Here is an 18340-nt window from a genome sequence, read left to right on the forward strand (position 1 = left end):
AATTGAGTTGAAGCTCATAGAAGGAAGGGATCTAAAATAACAAATTAAACATTAGAATGTAAGTTTTGGGATAGATATTGCCTTAAATGTTCTTATTTCTCATCTAGGTCACAGTTTTTAAAAAGTTGTCTACTGAATTTATATGTGGCAACATTACCATGTTAGTACAATCTCTACCAATCAAGCAGACGCACTGCTTTGGGGAGAAATCTAGGCATAAAAGAAAATCAGGATCTGGATTCAGATATAATACTTATACATCTAATACAAATAAATCAGAAAATTTCCTTTACACATACACAGAGTATAATTCTACCAATGAAAAATGCGGTAGGACCCAAACAAATATCAATGGAACACAATTACATAACCTGGGGCATCTCAGTTCAGGATTACCTCCTCTGTGAGGGCTGTGAGCTGATCTGATCAATCCTTCTTCATGTCATCACTCTCCTTACCAGAGTTTTGGATCTTAGCACTTATAATCTGTGTTGTGATATTTATGTTTTCCTTCCTTATAAATCACTGTGAAACCTACAGGCAGGGGTGTTCTTTTTTTTTTTTCTTTTTTGATTTATTATTCTTTTTAAATTTCCTTTTATAATAAACATTGCACAGTAGGTGAGAACTGTTGGACTAACACAAATATGTGGTGAAAGAAGAGCTGGCAGAGGAGAAAAAGGGAAGATATATGCGAGGATGCTCAAGAGGATTAGGATAATGCAGTTTTAAAAATCGAAGTGACCACCTGGCTTTGGGGTCTGCTCCAGTCAGGCTCCCTTCCATTTTTCTCCTCTCCTTCCTTCTTCCTTTCCCGTTTTCCTCACATCTTCCTCCTCCTCCTTTTCCCACCACCCCCCTTTCTTCTCATATTGTCACCACTCCTCCCTACCTTATCTCCTCTTTCCCCTCAATCATGATGAAGTTGACCTTATTTGACACTGTGTGGGGCTTGGTATCAGTCAGGATCCCAAACTCCCAGTCCCTAAAAATTCAGTTTGAATCTTCATTCTGCATGCCCCCAACCAGACCCATGCATGTCATGCATAAAACAAGCTCAACCTTGTAAAAGAAAATGAAGTGAGTAGAGCTTCTTGACAAGGTGATGAAGAGTGTAAAATACTGCCTTGAGACTAAGAATGAAAGAAAAGTCCATTGGATTTGATGAAAACATCACTGATGGCTTCTGAGAGAGGACTAGAGACTGAATGAGATTACAAAGTATATTAAGGGATGGGGAAAGAGGAATTGAAGTTAAAAGGTATAGGTGATATGTTCAAGAAATGAAGATATAAAAGATGTGAAGATAAGCTTAAAATTAAAAGGTAAGGCAGACAATATAATTGTAAAAAGCAGTAACTATGGAGCCAAGCTGCTGGGATTAAAATATCAATGATTCCACTTATTAGTTGTGTGACCTTGGTTTCCTATCTGTAAAATAAGCATCACAGTACCATCTCATAAAGTTGTCATGAGAAATAAATGAGTTGATATATGTGAAATGCTGACAATGGGCCTGGCACATAGAAAACCTTATGTGTTTACAATGATTAATTAATTTATCTTTTCATGCAAGTTTGATGACAAAAAAGTCATTGGAAGAGAGGGTAGGAAGGCAGGGTGCTTAAATAATTGGTAGTGAGCTCTAAAGGACAGCTAAAGGATTAACTTTAAGAAAGACAAACATGGTAACTTCTCAGATTCTAGGGAAGAAGCAATAAATAGAGTGTTGCCCAACAGACTATACTGGCAAATGAAGGAAACTCTTGTTGTTGAATGTCTTCTATCTTCCCAAAGAAATAAGAAGGCCATCTATTGATAATAAGAATTTGTAGTACATTTTCAGTATTTTAGAAAGTTCTAACCTGAATAGGAATACAACCACAGCTAGGATAATTTTTTTTTTAAAGCCATTGATGCTTTTCTGTTTACATACTCGACTTACAAGACGGATAAAACTTTTTTCTTTAAAACCCATTACTGCTAGATAATCTAGGCATCAGGTTTTTAGACTGGAATCTACCAAGAGGCAGGAAAAATATACTTGAATAAATGCCACTTGTGGTTGTTGAACAGAAATTTGGCAATTAGAGATATACTTTTTTGTACTTTTTTGTGTTTCCTTAATCTTTCAAAATTTTATTTTTATTTTTACTAACAAACACTCCTTTTTCCTCCCTCCCCTGGTAACCTCTAATCTGCTTTCTATCTTTGAGAATTTGCAATTTCTAGGCATTTCTTATAGGCAATAGGATACAATTTGGGCCCTTTAGTCTCTTGCTTGTTTCACTGTGCATAACATTTTCAAGGTTATTCCATATTGCAGCATGTCTCAACACTTCCAGTTTTTTCTTACGACCCACTAATATTCCATTTATGTATGTTCTACATTTTGTTTACCAATTCATTAGTTGATGGACATTTGGGTCGTTTCTAGCTTTTGGCTATGAATAATGCCACTATAATAATGGAGAACAAGTGTCTGTTTACAACCCTGTTTTCATTCTCTTTAGGTATATACCTAGAAGTGGGATTGCTGGATCAAATGGTAATTTTATATTTAACTTTTTCAGGGACCACCATATTGCTTTCCACAGTGGCTGCCACCACTTTAAATTCCCATGAGCAATGCACTAGAGTTCCAATTTCTCCATATCCTCTCCTATTGACCATTTGTACATCATCTTTGGAAAAATGTCGATTCAAGTCCTTTGTGTGTGTGTGTGTATATATATATATGTTTTAGGAGGTATTGGGGATTGAACACAGGACCTTGTACATGGGAAGCGGATAATCAACCACTGAGCTATATCTGTTCCCCAATAAGAGTTGTTTTTTTTCCATTTGTTTGTTTTATTTTGTTTTTAGGAGGTATCAGAGATTGAACCCAGGACCTCGTACATGGGAAGCACATGCTTAATCACCTGAGCTACATACGCTCCCCTCTATTTTTTAATTGGGCTATTTGTCTTATTGAGTTGTAGGAGTTCTTTATATATCTGGATATTAAACCCTTATACTAATATAGAGAAACTGTTAAGGAAGAGATTTCTGGAAAAATGCAAATGTAGCTGTAGTCTCTGATTTTTCTCCTGCATATGTATGTATTACCTACATCTTTTCAGCTTGATAAAATAGCTAAGTTTTAAATAGTAACCTTGTAAGTTTCCTCAGGATGCCAGCATACACTCATTCCAGGGGAACGAAGAACAAAATGAGCTGTCTGAATTCCTCCCAAGTCCCAAATCCTAATAAAAGAAGAGAAGGAGTTGAATGTTAAATATTTTTGATTTATCACTAAATAATAATAATACATTTCCATGAACTTATTCAAATTTATTAACTGGGGATTATAAGGTACACATTTGTACTTAAAATGTATCTTTGAAAGAAAATTTTAATACAGCTTTTATAAAATGTGAAAGTAATATGATAAATTTAAGTTTTACCATATATAGTAATGAAAACATAGCCACACACATTCTCTCCTTCTCTAATTAATTTAACATAGCAACACTGCAACACAGTAACCAAATTAGATGATTTATATACTCTATTTTGAGGGTTAAATCTTAAGCCTAGGACACTAAGTAGGTTGCTTTCCTATTTCTATAGTTATTTCAGTTTGCAATAATTTCTATTAGTGGTGCTTAAAGAACAATAACAGTACTCCTCTTTTCAAAAATAACATATAAAGTAGCTGATATGATGTGATATGAATTTAGAAGACAGTAATTTTCCTTAACTGCTTATTCTTTCTACCTTTGGGTTTCCACCCAAAGTGGATCCTTTATATCTTATACCCTTTCTGTCCGGACTCACTTCTCCAATTGTCTCCCCTCAAAGAGACCATTCCCACTAGCTGTCAGATTAAAGACAGGCTGAAGGAATGGGGGCCTGATCCCTCTCACTCTCCACCCCCCCCCTCAATTCAGAAATCCATAACCAGGATCAGGTTACTCACTGACATAGCTCTCTCATCCCAATTTCTTTCCCATCCCCAGAGTGGGGATGAAGACTCAGAAACTTCAGTCTTGGCATTTTGTGTGAGAAGTGCCACCCTAACCTAGCTCATTCTTCACACTCAGCCACTGTGACATCTTGTTGGCACAAAGTGTGGCACAGATAGCATGGCAACAGAGGGTAAGTCGGTGGGAGGGTGGCAAAGCGCCCACAGAATTCTGGTCCTTGAGAATTGAACGTATTTATTAGTATACCTTGGACTTTTTTCTAGGATTTATAGTTTATATCTTAGCAGGGACCATAGACAATTTCAACAAATCTATCTAAAGTCCAGCAAAAATTTTTTATCAGACAATGCTACTATTCTGTACCGAACTACAATATTTCATGTATTTGTTTCCTTGTAGAAATGACAGGGTCTCCAATCTTGAAAAACACTAACATATAAACATAAATGTTTTTCAAAACAATTATCTACTTGATTGAATAGCATACTGTTTTCTCTTTCCAAATCAACATTTTACCTGTATTTACTATTTAGAAGGGAGAACAATTACAATTTAATTGAAGAGGGATATCACATTTACCGACAGTTCATGCAATTGTGTCTTACTCCCCACAACGAAAGAGAAGATTAATTACAGCAACTAAATCTTTCTTTTCTATTGCCGTTTTCATAATAAAGTGCTGGGCTAGCATATATTTTACAACTAGTGAAACAGTAGGAATTTGTCTTGCAAATTTGGTGAGTCCCATAAGAGAATGGCTTAAAATCCCCATTCTTTTGATCTTACCGTTATATGTATTTGATTTTTTGTTGGCCATTATATAAATCGAATACATACCAACATATTTTTATGACAATTTCCTTTCAAATGAAGGAAACAAAAGAGGCAGAAGTTGTGAAATATGGGTAAAGATATATAAAACAGGTCCATTAATGAAATGTATTCCTGTGCAATGAACCAAATTTTAGTCTCATTTACAAAATTGTAGTATTTTATCTTGAACAGAACCTGACACTTTGTTTTAAACTAACTTAAAAATGGGCAAGTTGATCCAGATTACTTTTCAGAGGGTTAGGATAAGATGATTTATGGTTTACAATTATATATTTTTTTCAATAATTTTCAGCCATTGCATAATCCAAGGAACATGCAGAATACAATATATTGGGCAAAATGCATTATCATAACTAAATTAGCTACAGATGGTACAATTTAAGTTGTTAAGTCTTGTTTCCCTTTTTGATAGATTCCATAAATAAGCTCTTCTAAATCCTTCTGTGTAGTCTAATTCCTTTGACTGTGTCTTTATTACATGGCTCATCTAGTTAATATTAGTTCCATCAGATAAAGTCACATTTCTTATTTTTAGGATAATATTTTAGAAGTGCACTAAACACAAAGTATAAAAATCAAAAGTATATGGCTCAAAGAAACCACATTCAAAGAGAAGAAAACCCAATCAAGAAAACAGTATTTCCAGAACCCTAGATGAAGTAGTCTGGTATTCCCTTCCAATCATATTTCCTTATCCTCTCATAATAGGTACCCACTATCCTGATTTCTAACACCAAAGCTTACTTTTGCCTGTATTTGAAAATTATAAAAAAGAAATTATAAGTTAGGTGTTTTTTGGGTCTGGCTTCTTTCACTCACCATTAGGTTTTGTGAGATTATTTTTTTTTAATTAAAACACATTTTTTATTTATTTCTCTCCCCTCCCCACCCCCAGTTGTCTGCTCTGTGTCCATTTGCTGTGTGTTCTTCTGTGACCACTTCTATCCTTATCAGTGGCATCAGGAATCTGTGTTTCTTTTTGTTACGTCATCTTGTTGTGTCAGCTCTCTGTGTGTGCGGCACCATTCTTGGGCAGGCTGCACTTTCTTTCACACTGGGCGGCTCTCCTTAGGGGGCGCACTCCTTGCGCGTGGGGCTCCCCTACACGAGGGACACCCCTGCGTGGCAGGGCACTCCTTGCACACATCAGCACTGCGCATGGACCAGCCCCACAGAGGTCAAGGAGGCACGGGGTTTGAACCGCAGATCTCCCATGTGGTAGGCGGACGCCCTATCCATTGGGCCAAGTCCACTTCCCAGGTTTTGTGAGATTTACCAACACTGTTACATGTTGTTGTACTTTGTTCATTCTCATTTCTATATATAGTATTGATTGAATAAGCAGACCATAACTTATTTATCCATTCTATTGTTGATGGACATTTAGGTTATTTCCAATCTTTAGTCATTGTAAATGATACAACTCTAAGCATTCTTGTAAATGTCTTTTAGTGAATACCTACATACACACATAAGTATGTATAACTGTTTGATACATACCTAGGTGTGCAACTGCTGAATCACACAGAGGTTACAAATATGTTCAGCTGTTACAGTCAAAGGAAATTTACAAATTGGCTGTACCTCATATTTCTTTTCCATTACCAAATACAAGAGCCTAAACTTTCTCAAGAGTCTAAACTTTCTCTTATTTCCTCCCTCCCTCCCTTCCTTATACCAGGGCCTGGATTTGATTCCAGGACCTTGCATGTAGGAACCTGGCACTCAACCACTGAGCCGTACTGGCTCCTGAGTTAATTTTTTGGTTTGCTTTGTTTTGTTTTTAGGAGGTACAAGGGGTTGAACCCGGGACCTTGTACATGGGAAGCAGGTGCTCAACTACTTAAACTACATCTGCTCCCCTATTTTCTGACAAAAACAACCTTAATTATGTGTCTGAAAGGCCAAAAATAGAACTTTTCCATTGTTCTTATTTAGAAAGTAGATTTCTGAAGTCATCCCTTTTTTTCTTTTTCTTTTCATGTATCTATGTATAAGCTTGAAAAACAGAGAACACAATGCACAGTTGAACTCTCTTAAGTGACCTTGTTCTGACATTCTCCTGCCCTCTGTAGAATTAGCAAGAATGAGAAAGCTATTTCCTAATATGCCCACATGCGTATTTATTGTATGCTTACCAAGAGGAATTATAGGTTTTTGCTTTGCAAACTTTTTGACTAGTAAGTGATACAAACAATACATATAATTGAGCAAGTAATATTAGGTAAAATGACAAAATATGAATATGAAAGAGATGTTTCAATGTACGTGATGACAACTAAGTAAAGGTATGTTTCTAAAAGAAAAAAAATAAACCCTGCTCTTAAATTATGTATGTGTAACAGCTGTAAAAGATTAAACAAAAATAAAAATCTGGGTATAGTCTGATTTAGGACTGCTTTGCAAGTGTTACATCCATTGCAGACATTGTATTATGGGTGTGGTTCATGTCAGAAAGATGTCAAACCCTAACCAATGAACACCCAAGAAAGAAATTCAAGAAAAAAAGCTTTGGCCTAATATCAAAAGTGACAACTAGATGTTCATTTAAATGTTGTACACTAAAATAAGGTAGGCAGGCATTCTTTAAAAATCATTTCCTGAGTTTACTGACATTTAGGTTACTTAAGAGGGTTTCTACATAAATAGGAAAAAAATTTCAGAAATTTGGAAATTCAGATCTTATAATAGTATTTCCAAATTTATTTGCCTATAAATTTGTTTATAATAAATAAAATTACTTGAAATTCAATTATAACCACAGACCTTATGCCTTGGAAAGAGAAAAGATTTATGAGTTCACAGACTTCTTAATATACATAACCAAACACTCAGAAAGATACTAGACCATACATAAAATAAAAATTTTAAAGGGCTATATGAAATAAATACATGTATCTACTTGAATATGTACAGGGGAAATTTCAAAGGAAAGGTTTTCAAAGTAAAGTTAATCTGCTGACATTCAGAAGCCAATAATACAGACTGAAGTAAAGGGCACTGGATGTGTTAGCATCACTCCTCATGTAAAAGAAGATGGCAGTTTTTATCCAACTTGACTATAATTATAATAAATATCCCCACTACTCTCCACTCTCTTGTCCTAAAGAGTACTCTTTGATTTAGTTGTAAAATAGAGGGATTATATTTGATGGCTGAAGAGCCATCCAGATCTAAGATTATAAATGACACTTATTTTACTTTTAGTAGTTTATTGTTAAAATTATTGCTTTAATTCTGGGTCAGTGTTTTTCAGCAGAACATTAAGTAACTCTACCTCATGGTATTTAAATATAACTGTTCCATTTAATTAAAAAGATCTCATAAATTGTGCTTTGGGACATTGGGCATATGCTAGATATTCTCAAGGGTCTTTTAAATAGACAATTAGTGGAGGGAGATGTTCCCTCTGAGAATTGAAAGGAAATTTCCTGGGTTATACTCTTCTCTTTTTATTTGTTCTCAATTTTCAATTGGCAACTCATTGTCTGCTAGGAGTTTACTGTAGAAGGAAATTTCTGCTACCCATTGTTTTTTTACAACATAGACAAAAGAAGGAATGGATAACATTAAATGACACATCTGTATCCATTTGGCCACCTCTAACTGGTAAAGCAAAAAATACAAACCACAGTCTTTTTAAAAAAGATGAGAAGACCAGATGAATCAGTGTATTGATTAATTAAATATGAAAGCAAGAACAAAACTCATACAGAGATGTAGTTATAAGGATGAAAGGCAATGTTACAGTGTTGCTGGGTACAGGACATTCTTAAATAGGACACTATTAGACAAGAAACATATTTTTCACTGAGTTTGTGGCAACAAATGTCTACTTTCTCTCTCATTTTCAAATAATCAATCACTAAGTTACTCATCATGCCATGAATGATTCAATGAAGCATGAAATATAATACAGTTCTTAGCAAATCACAATTAGGAAGGAAGACAAACATTACAAAACAATTTAGTGCTAAAATATCTGGTTTTAAGTGCAAAATGACATCAGAGGTGGGAAATAAATAACTGAAAGCGCAATCTAGGGATTAGACTGACAAACTTGAAGGTAGGTATGGTAGCTGAGAGTTGTTAATAAATAAACTTTGTCAGTTTGTGGCTCAGACTATGCAAAACCTTGATACCAAGGGAAAAGCCTTAAAAGTGGAGGTAACATAAAAATAACGCATGGTAGTTTGAACTAGGTATTTTAAAAAGGTTAATTTTAGTATGTGTTAGTGTTACAGATATATTCAGAAGATCATCCTAATTCTGATTTTTAAAAAGTACCTGAGTTCTTAGACATATTACTTAGCTACAATGGTAAGAATAGCATGGTATTAGCATAAATTTAGACAGACTGACCAATGAAAGAGAATTGAGTGTTCAGAAATAGACCCTCATATCTGCAGTCACATGATTTTTTTCAAGACTGTCAAACCCACCCAGTGGGGTAGAACACTCTATTAACAAATGGTGCTAGAAGAACTGGATAGCCATATCTAAAAGAAAGAGGACCCCTATCTCACACTTTAAGCAAATATTAACTAAAAATAGAAGAAGGACCTAAATATAAAAGCTACAACCATAAAACTCCTAGAAGAAAATAGAGGGAAACATCTTCAAGGTCTTGTGGCAGATGGTGGTTTCTTAAAACCAAAGCACAAGCAATGAAAAAAAAAATAGGGTAAATGGGACCTCCTCAAAATTAAACACCTTTGTGCTTCATATGACTTTGTTAAGAAGGTGAAAAGGCAGCCTATTCAATGGGAGAAAATCTTCAGAAATCACATATCTGATAGCGTTTGATCTCCATGTTATAAAGAGATCACATGAGTCAATGATAAAAAGACTAGCAATTCAATTTAAAAAATGGGCGAAAGACATGCATAGACATTTCTCCAAAGAGAAATACAAATGGCCAAAAAGCACATGAAAAGGTGTTCAGCATCAACTTCTGAGAAGATGGCAGACTAGAAAGACACAGGACTCTATCCTCTCCCAGAAAAATAGCTAGAGGACAGGCAGAAATGGCTAAGGAAAAAGTCTTTTAAGGTTTAGAACACCAGGGGATGGGGCTGGACAATGCCCAGAAGAGAGAGGGGCAAAGGAAAAGAATCACGATGACAAAACTTGTTAAAAGTGGCATGTGCAACTGCTGGCATCCTTTTCACACTACAGACACTTTTGAATTCTTAGGCCTTGAAGCCTACAGTTACAGACAAAGAGGGCCCCTGGGTTCCACCTTCATAGGAAAGGGGAGAGAGGGGGACACAGCCTAAGATGACTCAGCTTTTTTTTTTTTTAAAGATTTTTAATTTATTTCTCTCCTCCCTGCCCCCGCCCCAGGTGTCTGCTCTCTATGTCCATTTGCTGTATGTTCTTCTGTGACCGCTTCTATCCTTATCAGTGGCACCAGGAATCTGTGTTTCTTTTTGTTGCGTCATCTTGTTGCATCAGCTCTCTGTGTGTGCGGCGCCATTCCTGGGCAGGCTGCACTTTCTTTCGCGCTGGGCGGCTCTCCTAATGGGGCGCACTCCTTGCGCGTGGGGCTCCCCTATGCAGGGGACACCCCTGCTTGGCAGGGCACTCCTTGTGCACATCAGCACTGCGCATGGACCAACTCCACACGGGTCAAGGAGGCCCAGGGTTTGAACCGCAGACCTCCCTATCCATTGGGCCAAGTCTGCTTCCCTGACTCAGCTTTTGACTTACAAATTTGGTCTGCTCAGTACCACCAACCCTTCCAGGCTGGGTGGGGCCATACCACTGTTTGCCCTGAGAGCCAGCAAGGGACTAGAGAGTTCCAACCCTCTCAATCTCCCTCTCTAAGACCAGGACTGGTTGTTGAGGATGCAGAGCGGAGTGGAATTATTCCCTACCCAGGAAAAGGGAGAGGGACACCAGCAAAGGTTAGAGAATTGCTTTTGTGAAAGTTTAAATTAGGAGGCTTTTAGCCTCCAGGCATGATCCTCCCTCACAATGACCCAGTCCCTATTGCAGTGAACAAACTTGGACTGGCTATTAACTGAGAGTCCTACTGAAGAGCACCATCTCATGACCCACTGAGGAAGCGTATGTGAGAGAATTAAATGAGAAGTTTTTTCTTGCCCTTATAGCCTCCCTCCCCAAGGCCCTTGGAAGCAGGTCTGCAAGCACTGGGTTCAGAGCCCAGATCTGAACAACTAAAAGGGATAAGCCTAAAGACCCAGATCAGGTTAAATTGAGTATCAAAGAATAGCAAGAACACATAGCCTCCTGCCAGTATATCCCTATGAAAACGAGAGAAATTGAGTATCTGAGTAAACTTACCATCCTAATGAGATACCTAGACTTCAGCAAAAAATCATAAGCCATACTAAGAAAATGGAAGAAATGGCCCTAGAAAAGGAATATATCAAGGCTCTAGAAGAGACACAGGATTTGAGACTAATCAATGAGATGCACACAAATTTCCAAAATCAAATTAATGAGGTGAAAGATAATATGGCTAAAGAGATAAAGGACACCAAGAAGACACTGAACAAACACTAAGAAGAATGTGAAAACCAGAACAGAAAACAGCTCATGGGAATAAAAGACAAGACAGGTGAACACATTAGAACACATTAGAGGCTTACGACAGCAGACTAGAAATGATAGAAGAAAGAATAAGTGATACAAAAGAAAGAAGAGCTGAAATTGAAGAGAGAAAGGAATGGAAAAAATAAAGCAGGGATTCAGGGAGTTGAAGGATAACACAAAGTAGAACAACATACATGCCACGGGAGTTCCAGAAGGAGAAGAGAAGGAAAAAGGGCAGAAAGAGTATCTGAGGAAAGAATGGCTGAAAATTTCCCAACTCTCATGAAAAAAATGAACTTACATGTCCAAGAAGCACAGTGTACTCCAGTCAGAATAAACCTGAACAGACCTACTCCAAGACATGTACTACTCAGAATGTCAAACGTCAATGATACAGAGAAGATTCTGAGAGCAGCAAGGAAGAATAAACCATCACATCCAAGGATTGCCCAGTAAGACTTAGTGTGGGTTTCTCATTGGAAACCACGGAGGTGAGAAGACAATGGTATGATATATTCAGGATACTGAGAGAGAAAAACATCCATCTGAGAATTTTTTATCCAATAAAACTGTCCTTACAAATTTGAAGGTAAGTTAAAAATATTCACAAATAAATGAAATTAAGGGAGTTCATAATAAAGAATCCACCTTTGCAGGAAATATTAAAGGGAATCTTATAGCCCAAAAGAAAAAGACAGGAGAGAAAGGCTTGGAAGAGAGTGTAGAAGGCAAAAATAGCTGAAAAAAAATAAAAATAAAGAGACTAAGAAGACAAATGAAAATAAGACATATGAAAAATGAAGAATAAAATGGTAGAAGTAAATAATGCATTTATAGTAATATCATTAAATGTGAATGGATTAAACTTCACAATCAAAAGATACAGGTTGAAAGAATGGATAAAAAACATGAGCCATCCACATGCTGCCTACAAGAGACTCACCTGAGACCCGGATATACAAACTGGCTGAAAGTGAAAGGTTGGAAAAAGATATTCTATGCAAATACTAATCAAAAAAGAGCACAGGTAGCTGTACTAATATTGGAAAAAACAGGCTTTAAATACAAAAAAAAGTTGAAGAGATACAGAAGGCCATTATATATGAATAATAGGGGTAATCCACCAGGAAGAAATAATAATCATAATTATCTATGCACCTAACCAAGGTGCTCCAAAATATATGAAGCAAACTCTGGCAAAACTGAAGGAAGAAATAGACATTTCTACAATAATAATTGGAGACTTCAACACACCACTCACATCATTAGATAGAACCAGACAGAAGATCAACAAAGAAACAGAGAACTTAAACAATATAAATGGCTAAATCTAACAGACAAGATACAAAACATTGCACCCAAACTCAGCAGGTAATACATTCTTCTTAAGTGCCCATGGGTCTTTCTCCAGGACAGACCACATGTTAGGGCACAAGGCAAGTCTCAATATAAAAAGACTGAAATTATACAAAGCACCTTCTCAGATCATAATGGAATGAAACTGGAAGTCAATAATAGATTGGAAAGAGACATCACAAATGTGTGGAGGTTAAACAACACACTCCTCAATAATCAGTGGGTCAAAGAAGAAATTGTAAGTGAAATTAGCAAATATATTGAGGTGGGTGAAAATGAGACTATAACTTATCACAACTTATGGTATACAGTGAAGACAGTGCTGAGAGGGAAATTTATAGCTCTAAATGACTATATTAAAAAAAGAAAAGTTAAAATGAAAGATCTAACAGAACAACTGGAGCAACTTAGAAAAAGAACAGCAAACCATTTCCAACTCAAGAAGAAGGAAAGAAATAATAAAGATTAGAGCAGAAATAAATGAAATTGAGAACAACAAAACAATAGAGAAAATCAAGAAAACCAAAAGCTGGTCCTTTGAGAAAAGCAATAAAATTGAGAAAACCTTCAGTAGACTCAGAAAGAAAAAAAGAGAGAATACACAAATGAATAAAATCAGAAATGAAATGGAGGAAGCTACAACTGACCTCACAGAAATAAAAAGGATCATAAGAGGATAGTATATGTGAAGAAGGTAGACAACCTAGATGAAATGGACAAATTTCTAGAAATGCACAATGTCAAGTAATGCTATAAGAAATACAAGAACTTAACAAATCAATCACATTTAAAGAGATTGAAGCACTCATAAAAAATGTACCAACAAAGGAAAGCCCAGCACCACATGGCTTCACTGGTGAATTCTAAGAAGCATTTTGAGAAGAATTAACACCAAATCCTGTTTAAACTCTTCCAAAAAATTGAAGAGGAGAGAGAATCACCCAACACATTTAAGGAAGCCAACATCACCCTAATACCAAAGCCAGATAAAGCACTACAAAAAAAGAAAATTACAGACCAATCTCTCTTATGAACACAAATGCAAATATTTTCAACAAAATACTTCCAAATCTAATCTAACAGCATATCAAAACACTTATATATCAAGACCAAGTGGGATTTATTCCGGGTATGCAAGGGTGGTTCAACATAAGAAAATCAATTAATGTAATATACCACATAAATAAATTGAAGGAAAGAAAAACCACATGATCATTTTTATTGATGCAGAATATGAATTTGACAAAACCCAGCATCCTCTCTTGATAAAAACACTTTGAAAGATAGGAATAGAAGGAAAATTCCTCAGTATGATAAAGGACATATATGAAAAACTGACAGTCAATATTGTATTCATTGGGGAAAGGCTGAAAGCTTTCCTCTAAGAAAAGAGAAAAGGGAAGGATACACAGTGTCATCATTGTCTTGTGCTAGAAGTTCTAGCTAGAGCAAGTAGACAAGTAAAAAAAAAAGGCATCTGAATAGGAAAAGAGGGAGTAAAACCCTATTTGCAGATGGCTTCATCCTATATTTAGAAAATTCTGAAATATGTATGACAAAGCTACTTGAGCTAATAAATGAGTCCAGCAAGTTTATCATTACAGAGGTGAGAAACTATCTGAGACCTCTCACAGAGATTAACATCATATTTAATTTATAAAGACAGATTTTTGAAGAACGGGAATGGTGAGAAACTTTGACACATTTAAAAATAAACCTCAAAATTAAACTCTCAACTGTAAAGAAATACCATATGGAAGTTTTCAAACAGATGATATGTAATGATTACTTCAAGGAATTCAGAGTAAAAGGGTTTTTCCTTTAACTACTATAAGCCTTAACATAAACACCAGTAATATTATCTAGGAAATATGAGCATTTCATTATTTCCAAGAAAAGTTCTGATATAACTGACAACTTAAAGTTTTGACTACATGCTGGCTACAAGAGTTACAAATGAGGGAAAGCACTCCTTACCACTCACATCAATGGATTTTCAAAATAAATCTGAAAAATGTTTATGGATGTGATTCCCATTTATACTACTTACTTTCTGTAACCACATGAGGGCCATGGAAAGCAAGATGAAATTACTACAGTAATGGACATGGTAACATACTTTAATAAGTAATGGTTTTGTATTTCAACTAAGAGCACATAAAAGAGAACAAAAAGTTCACTACTACATAGTGGTGTTACCAGTACATGATGAAGTAACATTTTAGTAAATTCTTTAATCACTGTAAAGACTTTATTATAAATTTTCATTTACAAACTATTTCACAGCATTGAATGAGAGATATGCAAATGTAACCAACAGGTTTTAGTATAATTTTTGGATAGTTGTTATAAAGACACAGATTCCTTATGTTCCATTCACTGGAGATAAAATATTATCAAACACAATACAAACTATCAGTTTTATTCCTTTCTTTTTCTTTTTTCATTGATCACTTCAATCACTATTAAGGCATTTTCATTATTTCAATTAACAATAATAAACAAAAAATAGACAAACAAGAAAATTCTTCACCTTTCTATCTGTTTCTCCTATATCCCATTCTTAAAGCTCTTGTTAGAGCTATGTAATAACCGATTTTGATTCAAAATGTTACCAAAAATTAGAGGGAATTTTAGAGTCAAACATGGAACTCTATATACTGAATTATGTAACTATATATTTTTTATTAGAGAAGTTGTAGATTTTACAAAACAATCATGCATAAAATATAGGATTCCCATACCCTACCACTAACCACTGCATTAGTATAGGACATTTGTATAACATTTTAATAATATAAATTCTGATTTCTCTTTGTCTGCAATTATTTAGGCATAATTTATTTCCTCAATTGGGATTAAATTCCCAAGGAATGCTGTTCCATTGGCCAACTTTGACAAGGTTCTCAGTCCCCTCCTTTCTCCACTTACCAAGGATTATTATTTTTTAAAGATTTATTTTATTTATTCCTACCCCATTCCCCACATTCTGTGTCCATTTGCTGTGTGTTCTTCCGTGTCTGCTCGTATTCTCATTAGGCGGCTCCAGGAACCGATCCTGGGACTTTGTGGAATGGGAGAGAGGTGATTACTCTCTTGTGCCACCTCAGCTCCCTGTTCTGCTATGTCTTCTTATTTTCTCTCCTCTGTGTCTCCTGTTGTGTCATCTTGCTGTCCAGCTCTCTTTGTCGGCCGGCACTCCTCCACAGGGCAGCTTTCCCGTGCTGGGTGACATTCGCATGCAGGGCAGCTCTCCTGCACAGGGCCACATTCCTGCATGGGCTGGCATTCTGCATGGGCCAGCTTGCCCTCACCAGGAAGCCCTGGGCTTCAAACCCTGGACCTCATCTATGGTAGACAGGAGCCCTATTAGTTGAGCCATATCTGTTTCCCTCCAAGGATTATTTTTAAAAGATTACATATTTTGTTTTCCCAATTGGGGTGGGGGTAAGGGAGGAACATTCCAGTTTAATTATGAATCTTGTACTCAGAGGTAATACGTAAAGAACTTAGCCAATATATGATACATAGAAAACATTTTTCTTCTTTTAACTTTTTTTTTTTCAAAAAACTATACTTATTGGTTTGTGAGTCTTTTAGGTAATTTAGTATTCCCTTATCCAGCGATTTGATTATATTCCTAAAAGAAATCCTTATTCTTTGATTCTGTTCCTCCACTCCTTACTTCCATTCTTTTAAAAAATAATCACTGCTAGAACATGGCAACTACTAATATTCCATCTTTTATGGACAAAGTGAGTGGCACATTACATGCCTTTATTATTTCAGTCTTAAAATAAGAATTCCCTGGGCGGCGGACTTGGCCCAGTAGTTAGGGCGTCCGTCTACCACATGGGAGGTCCGAGGTTCAAACCCCGGGCCTCCTTGACCCATGTGGAGCAGGCCCATGTGCAGTGCTGATGCGTGCAAGGAGTGCCCTGCCACGCAGGGGTGTCCCCTGCATAGGGGAGCCCCATGTGCAAGGAGTGTGCCCCGTAAGGAGAGCCGCCCCACGCGAAAGAAAGTTCACTGCCCAGGAATGGTGCCGCACACACAGAGAGCTGATACAACAAGATGACGCAACAAAAAAGAAACACAGATTTCCCAAGCCGCTGACAACAAGAAGCGGACAAAGAAGACGCAGCAAATAGACACAGAGAACAGACAACTGGGGGTGGGGAGGGGAGAGAAACAAATAAATAAATCTTGAAAAAAAAAAAAAGAATTCCCTGGTCTCTGGACAATTTTCTTCCACCACAAATTTTTATCTAATATTTTAAAAGATTTTTGGGAGAAGTGGATTTGGCCCAACGGATAGGGTGTCCACCTATCACATGGGAGGTGTAAGGTTTAAACCCAGGGCCTCCTGACCCGTGTGATGAGCTGGCCCACGTGCAGTGCTGATGCGTGAATTGAGTGCTGTGCCACGCAGGGGTGTCCCCCGCGTAGGAGAGCCCCACACTCAAGGAGTGTGCCCCAAGGAGAGCCACCCCACGTGAAAAAAGCACAGCCTGCCCAGAAACGGCACTGTACACACGGGAGAGCTGACACAGCAGATAACGCAACAAAAAAAGAGACACAGATTCCGGGTGCCACTGACAAGAAAACAAGCAGACACAGAGGAACACACAGTGAATAGACATAGAGAGCAGACAACTGGGGGGGGGGGGGGGGGGGGGAAAGGGGAGAGAAAAAATAAATCTTTAAAAAAGAAAAAGATTATTGGGGGGGGGGGGGCCAGGATTAAAGGAAAGGGATTTACTTCTGACATGCTTTGTAGTTACACTGAATACTGAGTTTTCATTTCTTTTCTGTCTCCTTAAGTACTAAATGTAGGCCATACTAAACATGTTTAATACTTGTTGATCTGACTTGTTCTTACAGGATAGTAGTTTCTATTACAGAAGAACATCTATTATTTGGCAATGAGTAGGAATGTGATGTTCTGTATTAGTGAAGTTTTAAATTAATAAGCTTAACCCATTAAATATTCAAACATCATTTTTACCTTTAGAGGTAAGAAATAATAAATCTTTCTAAATGAATATGTACTCGTCTGCCTTTCAAGTACTATAATAATTTTAGCTACCTTTTTTAACCATTTTTTTGAAGTTTATCATTCACATATGAACATACATAAATGATAAATGTATAGGCAAAATGGTGAACTTACAAAATGAACATGCATATCATATATGGCTCCCATACATGAACCTACCACCCAGACCTTGCATTGTTGGGAAACAACTTTTACAAACTATGAAAGAGCACTGTCAAAATTCTACTACTACTACTACTAACTATAGTCAATATTTTGTATTTGGGCTATTTTCCCCCAACTCACCCAGTTATTAACACCCTGTATTAGTATTATGTACTTGATAATAGTTCATGAGAGAATGTTCTCATATTTGTTGTGTTAACCCACAGTTCATATTCTACCACAAGATTCACTGTATCTAACTTTTGATGATGCTAGGCTGTAATTATGAACATCAGTATTTTATCTTCTTGTCCAAATGTGTATACATATACATACTCAGTGCACATACAGAAATGGACATCAGTATTTATTTCTATCATTCTGTGCATATATGTGCATATAAATGTACACAAAC

The 18340-nt window shown here is 36.5% G+C and overlaps 1 protein-coding gene across 3 annotated transcripts in view; it reads right to left on the minus strand.

Moving 5' to 3' along the window:
• NUP37 (nucleoporin 37) overlaps positions 1-18340 on the minus strand; it is a 68671-nt gene that overhangs the window by 21078 nt on the left and 29253 nt on the right. For all 3 annotated transcript variants that reach the window (XM_004446815.4, XM_004446814.4, XM_004446813.5), the window contains exon 6: positions 3158-3248. In XM_004446815.4, the coding sequence (XP_004446872.1) occupies positions 3158-3248 (91 nt within the window). The remainder of the gene's footprint in view (positions 1-3157; positions 3249-18340) is intronic.

Source organism: Dasypus novemcinctus, chromosome 12 (genome assembly GCF_030445035.2).
Source record: "Dasypus novemcinctus isolate mDasNov1 chromosome 12, mDasNov1.1.hap2, whole genome shotgun sequence".
Taxonomy (NCBI): Eukaryota; Metazoa; Chordata; class Mammalia; order Cingulata; family Dasypodidae; genus Dasypus; species Dasypus novemcinctus.